Genomic DNA, 15,628 nt, shown 5'->3' on the forward strand with positions numbered 1-15,628 from the left:
GGGGAGGTGTGGGGAGATGCGGGGGTGTGTGGGGAGATGCGGGGAGGTGTGGGGAGATGTGGGGAGATGCGGGGAGATGCGGGGAGATATGGGGAGATGTGGGGAGATATGCGGAGGTGTGCGGAGGCGTGGGGAGGTATGGGGAGATATGAGGAGATATGGGGAGATATGGGGAGATATGGGGAGGTGTGGGGAGATATAGAGGGGGGGCCTGACTCAGCTGGCCGAGGTGAGGCGAGATGCGGGGAGAGATGGGGAGATTTGGGGAGATTGCGCCTTCCATCTTGCGCAAGACTCCGAGCGCCGCGTCGCCGGCGGCGGCGTCGCGCCGCCGGGCGGCGTCGGCGCACGTGGCGAGCAGCGCGTTGTAGTGAAGCCTAAAAAAAGAAACACCGGACCCGCGGCGTGAAAAAAGAAACGCGTGGCGCGGCGAGCAGCGCGTTGTAGTGCAGCCGGTTGGGCAGCGCCGGCGCGCCCTCCTCCCGCGGCTGCGCCGCGAGAACCTAAAAAAAGAAACACAAGCGCGCAGTAAAAAAAAGGGAAACACGCGGCGCGCCCTCCTCCCGCGGCTGCCCCACGAGCGCCTCGCTCAGCTGCAGCGCCGTCCGCCACTTTCGCTCGCTGCGCAGGAAGGAAAGGGGGGGGGGGGGAGGGGGGGAGGGGGGGGGGGCCTGGGCCTGGGGCGGGTGAGGGATGCAGGGGATGGGACGGCAGAGGAGCTAGTAAAGGCAGTCGGGAGTGGGGGCGTGGGGCGGGTGAGGGATGCAGGGCAAAGGAGCTGGTAGAGGCAGTCGGGACCCTCAAGCAGGGGTGTGTGGCCGTCCCAACCCCCCCCCCCTCAACATCAAGCAGACCCGGCAAGAGCGGCGGAGCGGCGGAAGAGGAGACGGCGCACTGCGCAGCGTCGTGAGGACAGTCGTGTGGTCGTGTAGCAGAGAGCAATCTCTCCCCATATCTCCCCCGCATCTCCCCACCTGCGCAGCGTCGTGAGGACAGTCGTGTAGTCGCGCGCAGAGAGCTGGCTGGGCCGCGCCGCGCCGAGGGCCAGCCCAATCTCGGACGAGGAGGCGCCGTCCGGCAGTGAGCGCAGCTTGTGCAGCACTCGCCCCACCGCCGCCCGGCCAGGCTTGGCTCGCCCGCGCCCGGCCGAGGAGCGCTTGCCGCTGCGGCCGCCCTTTGAGCCGCCGCCGCCGCGGCTTCCGTCGCCGCCATCGTCGCCGCCTCGGGCAGCGTTCGTGGCGCCTTCGATCGGCGGCGCTGGTCTGCGATCGAGCATTCTATCACCGCAAGACCAGCGGCCCGTGTTCTGCGAATAGTCGCCGCTGCGGCTGCTGCGGAAGTCGCAAACGGGCGACGACATGACCGTGGCGCGACGCACGAAGGGCGTGCACCAGGTGAGCGTCGAAACTAGGACAGGGACCGATGCCATCGAGGCGAGACAGGCGGCAACACGCGGCCCGCCCGGCCGCCAAGAAAAAGAATTTAACAAAACAACTCTCTCTCACAGCAGACAGGCTCGACACAGGTGCGAACTGGCGCGTGCTAGTACTATCACCGAAGAAAAAGAATTCTAGACACGAGCCCCTCTCACAGCAGAGTGGCACGAACCACGAGGAGGCAGACCCCCCAGGGTGGGCGACGGCTAGCGCATCACACCCTCCTCTCCTTAAAATCCCTGTGTGGTGGCGGCGTGCCGTTCTCCCATCCCTCCCTTGGGTTGTGTGTTTTCTTTCTTTCTTTCTTTCAGAGTGGCACGAACTAGCACCACAGCACCGCGGCACTATCGATGCCCGCCGCCAAGCGGCCGCGCCGCGCCGCAACCGTTCCACTGCCCTTTGACGCTCCGGCGGTGCCCGACACCACCGCCAATGGCTCGACACAGGTGCGAACTGGCGCGTGCTAGTACTATCACCGGCACACCACCGGAGCCGCCTAAGCGACTCCGTTAAGAGCGGCAATGCACTTAGCACCGTGCACAATGCCGCTGTCCCCGCACGCTAGCTCGTTCACCGCTGAGGGAGGGTGTAGAGGATGTAGAGTGTAGAGCGCTGTAGAGTTGTAGAGATGTAGAGCGCTGTAGAGCTGTAGGGTTAGGGTCAGGGTTAGGGTTAGGGTTGGGGGTTAGGGTCAGGGTTAGGGTTAGGGTTAGGGGTTAGGGTATGGGTAAGGGTAAGGGTTAGGTATAAGAAATTTCTTGAGGCGTCGAAGGCAAGCGTATACTTGTGTGCAGAGACGAGTGTGAAACAAAGGGCGGCGGGCATGGAGGGCGGTAGCGACGGGGATGGAGACGGTGACGGTGGCGAGGGAGAGGAAGGGGGTCCATTAACACCAGACAGCGAGAGGGGCAGAGAGTCGAAGATGTTTGCAAGCACGACGGCAATGACAGGCACGTCGCGGTGGATGCCTGCTGGAATGATGGTTACGATGCCGCGAGTCGCCGCGCACCGTTCGACGGGGTGGAGCGCGACGAGTGATACAAGGCCCGCCAGAGCAATCGGCAGCCCGATGCCGCTGACGGTGAGCGAGATGAGCAGCAGACCGACGCCCAACGCGAGCAGCGCAGTCCCTAGCATGTCGAACGCGCCCTCCGCCGCTTTTGCTGGGGCAGCGGGCGCGATGGCACAGGCCGCGGCGGCGCAGGCGGTGACGAGTGGCAGCGGCCCAAGGAAGAGCCAGCGCCACGAGATGTACTGTAGCAGGATGCCGCCGACGCCGATGCCCATCGTTGGGCCCACGACGACACCAGCGTTGAGGATGCCCACCACCTGGGGCTTCTCCTCATCGGAAAAGCCCGCGATTTGCAACGCGTAACCGTTAGGCATCGTCATGCCCTGACCCACACCCTGCAGCAGCCGGCCGCTGATGAGCATCGCCATTGAGGTGGCGCATCCCGATAGCAGCAGTGCGCTGCAGCCGATGCATGCCCCGATGACCCACAGTCGCTTGTGCCCATGCCGGTCGCCGAGGGTGCCGAACATCGGGCCGCACACGGAGCGCACGACCATCGGGCCCATGACCACCCACGTGGCGACAGTGGCCGATGAAGCGAATGCCTCCATGAGCTCTGGTAGCGCCAGCGTGATGATGCTGAAGGTGCACTCCATACCCATGTCGGGAACCAGAACGAGCACGACGGTCAGCCAACGTCGCGAACCGGCGACGGATGCCGTGGTGGATTCGGTTGCGTCGCTGCGCAGTTGGCTGTTCAGCGGCGCGTCGCGCTGCTTTGTTGAGGACATCGCAGTCTCCGCGCGTCCGTTCATATGTTTTTAAAATATACCAAAAGGCCGGTGATGTTCATGTGATATGTTCAACCCCTTCGCGGTGAAGTTTTTCTTCTTTCAGCCCAGATGGCCGGCTCAAACCTGGACCTCTCGCTGCAAGAAATCGTGCGCGCCGACGCCCTCGCCGGTCGGCGACCTCGCCTCTACCCCTGCCGCCCACCCGCCGCCGCAGATCAACGACGACAAGCCGACGCGGGCCAGGGCCACCAACGGTCGTGCCAAGTCAAAGGCGTGCAACAACTGCGGCGTGATTGGCCACCTGGCCGGCGCGTGCCCGGACCCGGCGCAGTGCCACGCGTGCGGCTCGACGGCGCACGTCGTCGCCGACTGCCCCAACCGCGACAAGACCTGCGACATCTGCGGGCGCGTCGGCCACCTTAGGGCCAAGTGTCGGCAGGTGTGTCTGCCGTGCGGCCGGCCTCCCGCGGGCTCGAGCCTCGCCCCCCTCCCCCCCACCCCCACCCCACCCTCACCCTCTCGCCACGTTCCCTTGCTGCCCTGCGCACCAGGCTGCGCGCGCGATGGAGAAGGCGGCGGCGCCTCAAGGCGGCGGCGGCGGCGGCGGCGTGACCAGCAAGCGCTGCAACAACTGCGGCGTGGTTGGCCACCTGGCGGGCGCGTGCCCGGAGCCGGCGCAGTGCCACGCGTGCGGCTCGACGGCGCACGTCGTCGCCGACTGCCCGCACACCGACGAGACTTGCGACATCTGCGGTCGCGTCGGGCATCTCGCCGTCAAGTGCAGGCGCGATGACCCGCGATGACCCGCGATGACCCGAGATCACCCGAGACAGTTGCGGGCGGGTCGGGCATCTCGCCGTGAAGGTGCAGGCGCGCGGCACGGCGAGATTACCCGAGATTACCCGAGATTGCCCGAGATTGCCCGAGACTTCCCGAGACTAGCCGAGACCAGCCGAGGCTAGCCGAGGCTAGCCGAGACCAGCCGAGACCAAGCCGCTATCCCGTGAGAACGTGCAGGCGCGCGGCACGGCAAGAGTAGCCCGCCGGCTCCGGGGCTTGGCTTCGCTCGGGGCGCGGGGGGCCGAGCGCCTGGTGGCGACGAGCCTTTGCTGGGCCTCCGCCTGTGATGTGCTGGTGATGTGAGGGCAACGACACTGCGCGCGCGGCCGGTGCTCACTTCTCGAGGCATGTTTTTCGTGTCGGCACGTTCGTGTCGGCGCTGTGGACGACCAGGGCGCGCGCGGGATGTGGCGATTTGAGCCAGGGGGCTCGAGCGCGAAGCGGAGCGGGAGGTGGCTGGAGGGACTGGCGCACACGGGCTGGTAGCGCGGCGCGGTTAGCACGGGGCGACGCCACGTACGATAAATAAATAAATAAAAACGGACACCTCCCTACTGTGAGATGGGTAAATAGGAACAGGTCCCCGCCCTTGCGATCTTTGTGCAGGGTTCTTTGTGGGGTGTGGTCGGCCGACTAGCCGGGGTCGCCACGTAAAATCTAAACTTACCCGATATATTCCAGCAGAGACATACACTCTCTCTACGCTCTCTCTACACACGCCTCACGCGCCGAGCAGCGCGAGCTGGCGCCGAGGAGCGCGCCGAGCGTACCGGACGTGCTAAGGTAAGGTAAGGTAAACTTCTCCACACACACGAGGTGGTAATTTACTACACAGTTCTTGCGGCGCTCGAGGACCGCATACGCCTTGGAACCGGATTGGAAGGCTGCGCGCAGATCGGCTTGGGCATGGTAGCAGGTCCTGCTGCTCCACGCGCGTGGCAGCAGCACGTGGCTGCGTCGGAGGTCGGTGCGGGTGGAGCGAGGGATGGCGGCAACGTGGCCGCCCGGCGCAGCACACGAATATAATTAACGACCAACCACTCTCAAGCCCTACCAGCATCAGATCACCCATTTGGGGAGGGTTGACATCGTGATTTCCGCGGAAAATTTCTTTTTTTGCTGTGAAAATTCCAGCTTGAAGAGTCCAAGTGCTCCAAGAGAGGGAAAAACCCGACGGGACCCTACCTACCCCGTCATGAGTGCCGCCCAAGCACACACCTGTAACGACGCATAAAAAAGAATTCGTCCAGGCAAAGCAAGGGAAACGCGATTGTGGGCCAATCATCGCACATACCGACAACACAATGTATGCTCGTTACACTTGTATAAAGTCCACTCCTTCACCTCCTATCACCCGCGCCGCGGCTCCTCCAAGCACGTAAACGGCGTTGCAATCATCACATCGAGACGACGGAGGTAAAGATGCTGGCTGGTACGTCACTCCTTGTCTGCCGCTATCGTGCTCCGCCAGACTTTGGCTCTCTCGAGAGTCTGAGTATCGAGAGGTCCTCGCTCGTCGTCGGAGGTCCTCACAGCGCGGTCAGGGGATCAAACAAACATCCCACGGTTGCGCGCAAGGGGGCAAGGTGTTGTCTGTTGTGTGTGTGTTGGAGCATTGCAGCCAACAGGTTCGTTGTGCTATCCCTGCGCGCAGGCGTGATAAGGGATACAATTCAGCAGATTGGAGTCGTCCTCTCAACCTCACACATGCACAAAGGTCCTCACAAACGGAGGTCCTCACATACGCAGCAAGCGCCTCCCGTCTTGCTTCACGGCGCATAGAGTGACGTGTCTACTTCTCCAGGGCTGGTAAGCAGAATCAGGTATAGCCTCGTGAATTGTGCGCTCACAGCTGCCCGCCAGCGCCCGCACCCCTTTGTGCATCCTCCAACAGCCTTGCACAGAAATCTGATAGTACGGAGTTGGGTATTAGCAATAGAAAGGACATGAGAGCCGGTTTTAGTGCGTTGACCGGTCCCTCGTCGACCGTGGCCACGTTCAAGCTCATTTCTTCTATACTTATACTTACACTCTCGTATCTACGCGTGTGAGTATAGTGCTCAGCCTTAGTGTATCTCACTGGGCCCAAACTTCGGCTCGAGAGGTTCTGAGTGTGTCCTCAGCTCCTCACAGCTCTGCAAACAATATCCCACGGTTGCGTCGCCCACTCAGCTGACCAACGAAAAATGTCGTCGCAGCACAGAGTCAGAGAACGAGCGACCATGATCACATGTGCAGTTTCGTTAATTAAAAAATCTAATAATTGCCTTGTATTTTAGGTACTGCTAATAAATAGGTACCTGCTAATAGTTAGGTACATTATTAGCATTATTAGGCTAATTGTTTGCTAGTGTGTGCATGTGCATTGGAGTGGTGGCAATCAATCGCACACAACAAAAAAGGACAACCTTGTCGACGCACCTTCCCACAAGGAAGCACATATGTCCCACACTTCTTTCTTCGTCAGAAAACACGCCTCCGTGGCTCGGGTTACACCAATCCTCGCTACCCAACGCGGCCAAAGGATATCCACCTCGAGAACCTCGAGAGGAGAGTGTATCGCGAGAGAAACACAAAAAACGCAACGAGAGCGATATGCCATGCGTGTGTCCGCCTTGCTTTGTTTCCTAACATCGAAGGCTAGCTCAAAGCGGAAAACAGAAAGAAAGAAAGAGAGGGAACAAACGCTCCTCGATGCCTCGGAAGGACCGATCGACCCGGAAGGCCGACAAGCGCCTGCGCGTGGCGGGGCGCGCACGCGGCAGGTCGGCTCCCACGGAGGCTGCAGCCAATAGGTCCTCTGTGCCGCCTCTCCCGGCAGCCCCTGCAGAGGTACGGCTCTAATCGAGGCGGCGCTGCCGACAGCACCGGCAGCGCCTTAGGAGTCGCTTGATGAGGCGACGCGTGTAAAGAGCGGGGGGGGGTAATGCATGCATACATTAACCCTAAACGGCTACCTGAAAACAGGGTTCAGCTTCAGGGGCCGATATCACGGCGGCCTGGCTACACCTCGGATGTTCGCTCCCCGCACACCGGCCCGGAAGTATGTTACATCATAACGCCCCTCACTCGTCTGTGTCGACGGCGCGTCCTCCGCGGCGCACGGCAAAGCAAAGCCGGCGACGGGCCAGCAGCAGCCAAACGACGCCGGCGACGAGCAGCAAATGGACGGGCTCGACCTCGACGGCCGCAACGAAGCCGCGGCGTGCAAGCTGCACGGGCAGCGCCGAGCGGGCCTCCCGGCTGGCGGCAACGGCTTGCTGCTGCCGCCGCTGCACCAACAAGCCCGAAAGGTTCGCCCGAAGGTCACGCTGGTCGGCGCCGTGCCCTTGTCTGCAGAATTCCCTCACACACGCCTGAAGCGGCAGCCGCGGGCCTCTTGGCACGAGCAGGCGGAGAGGGACGCCCTCTCCCCTGCAGCCCCGTTCCCTGGTTCCCTCCCAAACAGTGCCCAAGCAACGAGCGCGGTGAAGGAGCGCGCGCACACGGAAAGAGTCGGAGAGGGCACACCGCACCTTGGCGCGCGCCGCGGTGAAGGAGCAGCCGGCGAAGTGGATGAAGGAGGGGTCCACGCCGGCCAGCGCGGGAGGGGCAGCGCGGAGGTGCGGGCCTGTGGGGCACGCGCCATGGACGTGCCGTGGACAATGTGTCATGGAGGGGATGGAGCAGCACCGGGCGGCGGAGGGTGCGCGCACCGAATGATTGCTGCAGCCAGCCTATGGGATGCGCTGTGGACGTGTCGTGTTCGCGTGTCTGGTGGAGATGGCCGCGAGAGACCCCGGGCCGCTAGCCGACGAGGCGGACACGCTCTGCCCGCTGCAGCAAGTGGTGGGTCAGCGGGCCTTGGTCGCGGGCCTCGCCTAGTATGCGGCCCAATCCGGCATCGTCAACACCGCCCGGTTGTACTGGACAATACCCGCACCGGCAAATGCGATGCATGAGGCAGCAACTAGTAGCGGCCGGGCGATCCAGCTCCTGTTGTAGCGTTCTCACACACCACCGCTCGCTGGGCCTCGCGGGGCAGAGTAGAGGGGCTCGCCGTTGTAGAAGCCGCCCAGCTGGCCGCGGGTCGCGTGGCGGTACCTAAGCAACAATGGAGGGTGAGCGAGCGTGACTGGCGTAATGTGGTGGCACGCCCGTCACACACACACTCACACACTCTCACTCACACACACTCACACACACTCACGCACACACACACACACACACACACACACACACACGCAGAGAGAGAGAGAGAGAGAGAGAGAGAGAGAGAGAGATGCGTCGCGGCACCGCAGCGCGTCGGTTGCCGTTGAGGAGTGGGCACCCCGCACGAGGAGCACGCCCGCCTGAATGCAGAGCCGCCGGGCGGAGAACTCGAAGCTTAGTTATCCAGGCCTCAACACTCGTTGGCTTGCGCAGCGCGCGGGTGTCTACTGTCCGTATGCTGTGCGAGCATACGCACGGCGTCGTGTGGGCGCGACGCAAGGGATATGCACGTTCACGTAACAAGCAAAGGGCGTCCCCGGCGTCGCCACGCCTGCAGCGCGTGGGGCCCGATGAGCCAGACGAGGTGGCGGAGGCTTGCGAGCGAGACGCCCTCGAGCGAGTGCCAGTAGTAGTCGGGCGTCACCTTGACGAGCTCTTCGCCGGGCTGCATCCAGAGGTCGACCCCCGGCTGCAGGGCAGCGATCCGCCTGGCGCGCTCCACCACTGAGACTCCGGATGCGTCGATCGGCACAGTGTCGGCGTCGTGCCACAACAGGAGGCCGTCAGCGCCCCCCGGCCATCGCTGCGCGACGTGGCGGACGGCGCCGAGCTTCTTCCAGCTCCCGTTGAATGCGGAGAGGAGCGATGGCTCTGTGCCGATGTCGAAGGAGGACACACCGTGTGAGGAGCTAGCCACCAGACGCTCAACCGCCGTTTGACGTGCGCTCTCGATGCAGTCGTCAAAATCTCTCGCGTGGGAGTCTGCCGGGTTGCGATCTCTTCCAGACAAGAACACCAGTTTAGAGGCTCCACCCATCGATCGGAGGTTGTCGTCCCGCTATGGATGTGTACGAGCTCGGCTGGTCTGTTCGATATCGTCGTTTGACGTTGAGAATCTGGACGCTGTTCACACAAAAACACAACACCGGACCCAAGACGCACAAGCACAGACAGTCGAGAACGAGATAGACAGCAACGACAGTCAGAAGTCAGCGCGGGGTCCCAGGGCGAGGTTCCCGTGCCTCGACAATTGCCGCTGGTAGGCGCGCCGCGCCAAGCCATGGCGGGCGCGCCGCGGCCGCGCGCACCCTTCGTCACAATGCCAACCGCGCGCGGCCGTCGACCGGTAAGCACACGCCTCGACTCGGACACAGTGTTCCGAGGGCAAGGGAGAGGGGCTGGCTCCTAGCTCGAGAGGACAGCTTCCGAGACCCAATACGTGACCACGCACACATCATCCCGCGGCCTCGCGGTCGGCGGGATTGCAACCAGTCTTCGCGTGCCGCCTGTCGTTCGACTCGGGCGCCTTGGGCGTCGGGGTGGCGAGCAGGGGACGCGGCTTTGAGTGCCCAGCGACGCGTGCCGGATGGAGTCCGGCCGCGGGTGACTAGGGGAGTTCGCTCAGGATGTGTGGCAGCCACGTTGGCTGAGTGTCTTGTCTTGTGGTTCTGTGTGTCGCTCCTGTGTGACCGTCATCGCCCGTCTAGCGTCCACCCATACCGCGTTGCACCCACCCACCCACCCACCCACCCACCCAGCCACCCAGCCACCCAATCACCCAACCACCTGTGGGACAGGCCCAAATGAAAAGTAGAGATTTTCGCCAAGCGAGTTTCTCTTGAAGTCGTCGCCGGGGTCCTTGTCATTATCTACAGCGTTGTCGATGAGGTAAAATGTCAAAATGTCAACGGCACGTGGATGGTCAGAATGAGCAGCAGAATGAGCAGCAGGTACTTGCACGTGAAGTGCACCTGGTCTCGCCACTTGCTAAACGAGGCCTCGCACAGCCTTGCGCGTTCCCACATTGAGCCGACCGGCGTGAAGCACGACCACACGCGGAGATGATTAAACAAGGCAAGGTAAAGCACCCGGGCCATGACCATGCCGCCCATGACGCCAATTACGAGGGCGGGCGCCCCCCACAGGACGAGCGCAAGTTTGCCACCTGAAGTGGCGGGCTCGAAGTACCATAGTCCATTGAACGCGGTGATGGTCAAGCAGAAGAGGTAAGAGTTGTAGAAGTCCCAGGTGTTCGGCGTCCAACCGCCGCCCAGGTCTTCAAAGTCCTGAAACCATTCCCTAAGATCATCCACGACAGTCGTTGTTGAGGCCATAACGTGCGACAATGGCCTCAAACCTCCCCTGCTTAATCGCTCGTCTTTGCAGCTGCAATTCGGCGTGCGGCTGTTCGCAGGCGGCAAACGTGGCGGCACCGAGAAGACACCACCCTTGGATGAGGCACCAAACAATCAGAAGGCTCGGAGGTGCGTGATGCACCCCAACGCAGCCTGTTCATCCTCTCTCCCTTCCTGTCCAGCGGCCTCGGCGTTCGCCTGCAGGCTGCGCACTGCAATCTTCCAGCGCGCCGCCGCCTGCCGTTCCCTTGTTCTCTCGGCTTCTTTCGCCTTTCGGCGCAGCTCCGCCCTCCTTGCTGCATATCCTGGCCCCTCGAGTCTATCGAGCTCTCCTCGCGCAAGGACAAAGGGAAACAGAAGCCGCGCGCCGCGCGGTTTTCTTGCTCAGTGCGCGCCAGTCCCGTGCCCAGTGTAGAAAGAAAGAAAGAAAGAAAACACGCAACCCAAGGGAGGGATGGGAGGACGGCACGCCGCCACCACACAGGGATTTTAAATGTGCGACGCTGGTCGAGCGACCCGGGGGATGCCCCGCGCGCCTGACCCAGGCGCGAAAACGAATCTGCGAGGCGTGGCCGCTCACGCGGCCCGATGGGGAGGAGGGGAAGACGTAGGGCGTGCTTGCGCGCCTTTCCGAGGCCCCTCCAACCCACCCGCGCTAGGTCTCGGGTTTGACGCATGGGGTCACTCCCGCGAAACCCGTGAACTAGCCGGGGCAGTCGGAGAAGTGGCAACTCCGTGCACTGACGGTCGGCCGTCAGAAAACACGCCTCCGTGGCTCGGGTTACACCAATCCTCGCTACCCAACGCGGCGAAAGGATATCCACCTCGAGAACCTCTAGAAAATGTGCGACGGAGTTGCCTTGTAAAATTCTTGCTCTCTCGCTGCTCACACTTGCTGACTCACGACGCGCCGCACGGATGACATCCTGGCGAGAACTCGGCGTCGAGGTGCTGTTCACATTCAGCATGCCGCTGTTCTACGCTTTCCTCACGACGATGATGTACGGTGAGAGCTCGCCGACACATGCTAGCGCTTTGCCCGCCTGCGCTGCCGCCTATCGATCTCTGCTCCGCTAGAGCTCGCCGACACTTGCTAGCGCTTTGCCCGCCTGCGCTGCCGCCTATCGATCTCTGCTCCGCTGCCGTCTGCGGTGATCTAGCCACTCGGAAGGAGGAGACCTTCCGTCTCACGCCCTACGCCAACCTCGTAGGCGAACTCAAGGGAACGAAAGAAGATCCCAAATCGTACTGGGCTGAGCCAGGCTCAAAGCCGGTCTGGTGACGCGCTGGAAGTCGGTCTCGCGTTTCGATGGCGGCGGAACCGACCTTTCGCTGTCCGTACGTCTGTCCTCTCAACCTCAAAGTCAGACCGCCGCCGGCGCTGCCAGTTTTGGGTTGTAAACGCGCGTTTAAGACGAGAGCGGGCGCGTACAGAGAGAGTCAGTCCCCACAAAGCGCGGCACATGGCGCGAAACCTCTGTCTCCCTCTCCGCACCCAGCCGGGTGTTCGGTGTCGGGGTGGACACACGACAAAGTGCCGCTGCCGGGCCGCCGGAGAGCCGGGGAGTCGCGGCGCTCTCGCGCACCCCCCCGCCCGCGCGCGCGCGCGCCGCGCGCGCGCTCGCTCGTGACACGTGACTTGAGTCGACTCGCGCGCTCTAAAGTGCCCCCGCGCAACGTCTCGAGTCAGCGCCGGTAGTACTGCGCCGGCGCTCGTGGGATCACGTCTAGAGGCACATCGCATCCAACCGCGCCAGATCCCTAACCCTCTCAGCAATTTCCCCGCGTAGCTGAGCCAAGAGACTCTTGTCCCCTCTGCCCAGCGCAGCCATCTCGTCGAGAAAGTGCTGCCGTTCTGCAATCTCGTCCGCGATTTGGGCACGTAGCCCCGCTGCTTGCTGCTCCTCCGACGCGACGCCCGCCGGCCTCGCCCTGGCTGCGCGGGCCGCTGCCACCGCCGCCTCCTCGGCGACCTATATTCGATTTCGATGCGACTCAATGGGTGGCGCCGCTCGCGGCACATCCGATAACTTCTCCTCGGCAGCCTCGCTCTCGGACTTCCCCGCCCGCGCATTTTGCGCTGCGAGGGCAGCTTTCTTCTCGTCCGACGACTGGGTCGGCAGCCCAGGCGGCGCCCTCTCTCGCTCGTAACTGCCGCTGGCCGGGCGACGCGCTCGGTGCGGGACGCGTGTGATGGGCGCCGGGGGCGTTGGCCGCACGAGCCCGACACGAGGAACGGAGACGCCTCTTTCCGAGGTGCGGGCTGGCACGGAGTGCGTGCGGCGTCTCTCTGCGTCCAGATCTCGCGGCTGAGGCCGCACCACCCCCGCCGCCTCCTCTGCCCGCAGTCTGGCCCCAATCTTGGCTCGGTTGGCGTTGGAGTAGGCCACACCTGCGGTCACTCGGGGCGAGGGCCCGGTCAGGCCCGCACGACCCTGAGGAGTGCAAGAGGAGTGGCTACTCCAGGTGAGCAGCGCAGCGCGGGGATTGGCACAGGAGTGGAGCGGCCGAGTGTGGCCCGCCGAGCCGCTGGACGGTGGCGTGGCCGCCGGTGACGTTCTGGAGGGAGCGAAACATCCGTGCCTCGTCGGCGTCGGTGAAAGAGCGCCGACGCGCGGCCGCCTCCGCCATGTGTGTCCCGGGGGTGTTTTATCGGCCTGTGGCCGTAACAGAACGTAACGCACCATCGAAATTCCCGCATATCCCTGATTTGCCAGCCCACCAAGATACCTTTTCGAAATACCCGCAAGCTCGGGAGAAGAGCTGCGCGGTTCATAATATTTATATTATACCAAAAGGAGAGCTACACGACGCCCTCTACGCTGGGGTGCCGGCGCCCTACTGGGCGCCCCTTGGCCTTTCCGAGGGTTTCCTCTCGCACCCTACCTGGTTTCCTTTCCGTGTTTCCTGCTCGTTTCCCTACAACACCCTCTAGTTTCCTCGGGAAACCCCGGGGAAACTCCGTGGAATTCGTCATTTTGGGGGCGCTCTGAGCCGTGTCTGAGGCTGTTTTCGGGCCAAAATCGGCAAAATACCGGGTATTTTGCGGGTATACCTGGAAAACCCCGGTATACCTGGAAAATACCTGGGTATCGTGCCGATTCCCTCAATTTTGCCCCAGATTTTGCCCCAGACCAGCTCTCAGACTCAGGGAAGTGTGTGTCTCGCGCCTTGCGGGGGGGGAGCGGAAAGGAGGAACCTCTTCCCAAGAGCACGGGAAACTCGCGAGTTTCCCGAGGGAAACTCGAGAGGAACAGAATGGAGCACCAAACACCCTCTGGTTTCCCTGGAAACTTCCGGAAACGCAAAGTGCTGGGGACCCTCTGGTTTCCCTGCGCGGCTCCTGTCGTCCAGACGTGGAGATGCGAGGGCCGCCGGGCCCTTGCCCCACCAGCGTGTGTGTGTGTGTGTGGAGAAGTTTACCTGACCTTACCTCACGTAGGCTGGCCCCCGTTCTGCTCCAGCCTCGCGTTGGAGCTCTGGTCGAGAAGCGACACGCCCTAAAAAAGAAATACATACCCAAAAAAAGAAATACAGCCGTTTTCTTTTTTAGGTCGAGAAGCGACACGCCCCTCTGCCACTGGGCGAGCGGCGGCGACCCGGCGGCGGCCGACGAAGGCCGGCCGAGTAGAGCCGCGGGGACCTCGAAACAGAAATCTTGCGAGCCCACGTTTGTTTTGTCATAGGCCGGTACGTGCGCGTCCTGTGAGTGTCACAAGTCGCCGCTAACGCCGCATCTAGCGCTGCTGCTCTCTGGAGCATTATGCCCGGTGAACCAGGAGGCCAAGCAATGTACATCGGCCTCGTCGTCCCGATTGCGGCCATCCTTGCTGGCACCATTGTGTACTCGCGTTGCTGCAGGCGGGCTGGGGCCAGCGTGGCGCCCGGGCTGGCCCCAGCAGCCCGGCACGGCCGACAGCGCCGGCGCCGCCGGCGCAATGGCGCGCAGGTGGAGCAGGCTCCACACGTGAGGTACGGACTGAGCAGCGACGCGGCAAAGGAACTGCTTAAATGGAGGAGCAAGGCGGGTCAGGTCGAGTCTGATCAGCATTTGCTCGGAGGAAGAGAGGAGGAGGAAGCACAAGAGGCGGAAGTCCCCGCAGGGTCCCCACAGGGTCAGGGACCAGAAAGGGACGCCAGGCAGGCGAACCACGAGGCCATCACTTTCTTGTAGTCTCTCCCAGCGCGATCGCCGCGACCGACGCGACGGACCACACGCCGTTTCACCGTTCACACGCGCAGCCGCTTTCGTCCGGCCCCCATGTCTGCGGACTGCGCTGTGCTCTCGTCAGTCACTCCACGGCGCACGAGATTCGGGATCACCCGTCTCACCGCGCACGGCACCCTGACCCACGGTCCAGTGACGGCGGCGTAGAGCCGTGCGCTCGGGCGCACGACACGTGTGTGCGCAAACTGGGATGCAGCGTACAAAGATCAGTGACAACTGGATGTGCGGAACCCTCGAACGACACCGCACTGCGCCGCCACTTGCACTTTTTTATTTTAATGCCTTGGGGCTCCTGAGTGTCGTCTAGAGGTGCAGTTCCTACTGGCAGTTGCAAGGGACGCCCCCCCCTGCCCCCACACCGCCGTGTTTGTGTGTGGAGAAGTGTATTTACCTTACGTTACCTTACCTCATGACAGGTAGAAACAGAATCCGACAAGCGAGACAACAGTATAGAAAAAGCAGCATCCGCGTCCTCCGCTGCCTCGAGCGGCCAGTATCCTCGTCCTACCAAACACCCCCACCCGCGCCGAGCTCTCCGCCATCGCGCGCGGCGCGGGGGCGTTCAGAGCACACGCGCGTCACGCGTAATAGGACAGCGTCGCCTTCTTCTTTGCCTGCACGGCCGTCAGCCCCTCCATAAAATCCTCGTGCACAATCTCTGTCCGCTCGTTGCGCAGCGCAATCATGCCCGCCTCCACGCAGACGGCCTTGAGCTGCGCGCCGTTGAAGTCGTCGGTGCAGCGGCCGAGCTCCTCAAAGTTGACCTAAGGTGAGGTAAGGCAAGGGGAACCCCTCCACACAGGGGTGCGGCGTGGGGCAAAAGGGGCCAGGCTAGCCCCCTCGCGACTCCACGTCTGAAAAGACAGGAGCCGGCACGGCGTTCAAAGTGCAAGGCCCGGTGCGCGTGGGTGAGCGGTGTGGGAGAAGTGTGTGTGTGTGTGCGTGCGTGTGAGTGGGAGAGAGGGTAGGGGGTCACCTCTCTGGGGACTTGA

At 62.8% G+C, this 15,628-nt stretch overlaps 7 protein-coding genes across 7 annotated transcripts in view; 1 reads left to right on the forward strand and 6 right to left on the reverse strand.

The window, feature by feature from the left end:
- Positions 1–3,239, reverse strand: part of EMIHUDRAFT_244594 (hypothetical protein) — a gene marked incomplete at both ends in the record, with an annotated part of 7,146 nt that extends 3,907 nt beyond the window's left edge. Inside the window, 3 exons of the mRNA XM_005769361.1 lie at positions 1,766–1,872; positions 1,942–2,012; positions 2,330–3,239. Of these exons, the coding sequence (XP_005769418.1) occupies positions 1,766–1,872; positions 1,942–2,012; positions 2,330–3,239 (1,088 nt within the window). The remainder of the gene's footprint in view (positions 1–1,765; positions 1,873–1,941; positions 2,013–2,329) is intronic.
- Positions 3,240–3,510: 271 nt separating this feature from the next.
- On the forward strand, positions 3,511–4,033 carry EMIHUDRAFT_47717 (hypothetical protein; the record flags this gene model as incomplete). Its single annotated transcript, XM_005769362.1, has 2 exons — positions 3,511–3,683; positions 3,859–4,033. Coding segments are annotated over 2 exons (348 nt in total), but the record flags the coding sequence as incomplete, so codon positions are not given.
- Positions 4,034–7,147: 3,114 nt separating this feature from the next.
- Positions 7,148–9,090, reverse strand: EMIHUDRAFT_244596 (hypothetical protein; the record flags this gene model as incomplete). Its single annotated transcript, XM_005769363.1, has 6 exons — positions 7,148–7,438; positions 7,598–7,692; positions 7,889–7,942; positions 8,083–8,165; positions 8,358–8,413; positions 8,575–9,090. The coding sequence occupies 6 exons, from the start codon at positions 9,088–9,090 to the stop codon at positions 7,148–7,150; spliced, it is 1,095 nt and encodes a 364-aa protein (XP_005769420.1).
- Positions 9,091–9,507: 417 nt separating this feature from the next.
- On the reverse strand, positions 9,508–10,387 carry EMIHUDRAFT_244597 (hypothetical protein; the record flags this gene model as incomplete). Its single annotated transcript, XM_005769364.1, has 3 exons — positions 9,508–9,579; positions 9,849–9,911; positions 9,968–10,387. The coding sequence occupies 3 exons, from the start codon at positions 10,385–10,387 to the stop codon at positions 9,508–9,510; spliced, it is 555 nt and encodes a 184-aa protein (XP_005769421.1).
- Positions 10,388–12,135: 1,748 nt separating this feature from the next.
- On the reverse strand, positions 12,136–13,039 carry EMIHUDRAFT_244599 (hypothetical protein; the record flags this gene model as incomplete). The annotated part of the gene is made up of 3 exons (XM_005769365.1): positions 12,136–12,372; positions 12,430–12,559; positions 12,903–13,039. 3 exons carry the CDS (start codon positions 13,037–13,039, stop codon positions 12,136–12,138), a joined length of 504 nt encoding a protein of 167 aa, XP_005769422.1.
- An 803-nt stretch (positions 13,040–13,842) lies between these two features.
- EMIHUDRAFT_244600 (hypothetical protein) lies at positions 13,843–14,459 on the reverse strand (the record flags this gene model as incomplete). The annotated part of the gene is made up of 3 exons (XM_005769366.1): positions 13,843–13,908; positions 14,052–14,111; positions 14,205–14,459. 3 exons carry the CDS (start codon positions 14,457–14,459, stop codon positions 13,843–13,845), a joined length of 381 nt encoding a protein of 126 aa, XP_005769423.1.
- A 755-nt stretch (positions 14,460–15,214) lies between these two features.
- Positions 15,215–15,628, reverse strand: part of EMIHUDRAFT_470356 (hypothetical protein) — a gene marked incomplete at its 3' end in the record, with an annotated part of 5,230 nt that continues 4,816 nt past the window's right edge. The window contains exon 7 of the mRNA XM_005769367.1: positions 15,215–15,400. Coding sequence (XP_005769424.1) covers positions 15,215–15,400 — 186 coding nt within the window. The remainder of the gene's footprint in view (positions 15,401–15,628) is intronic.

Source organism: Emiliania huxleyi (assembly GCF_000372725.1).
Source record: "Emiliania huxleyi CCMP1516 unplaced genomic scaffold EMIHUscaffold_426, whole genome shotgun sequence".
Classification (NCBI taxonomy): domain Eukaryota; phylum Haptophyta; order Isochrysidales; family Noelaerhabdaceae; genus Emiliania; species Emiliania huxleyi.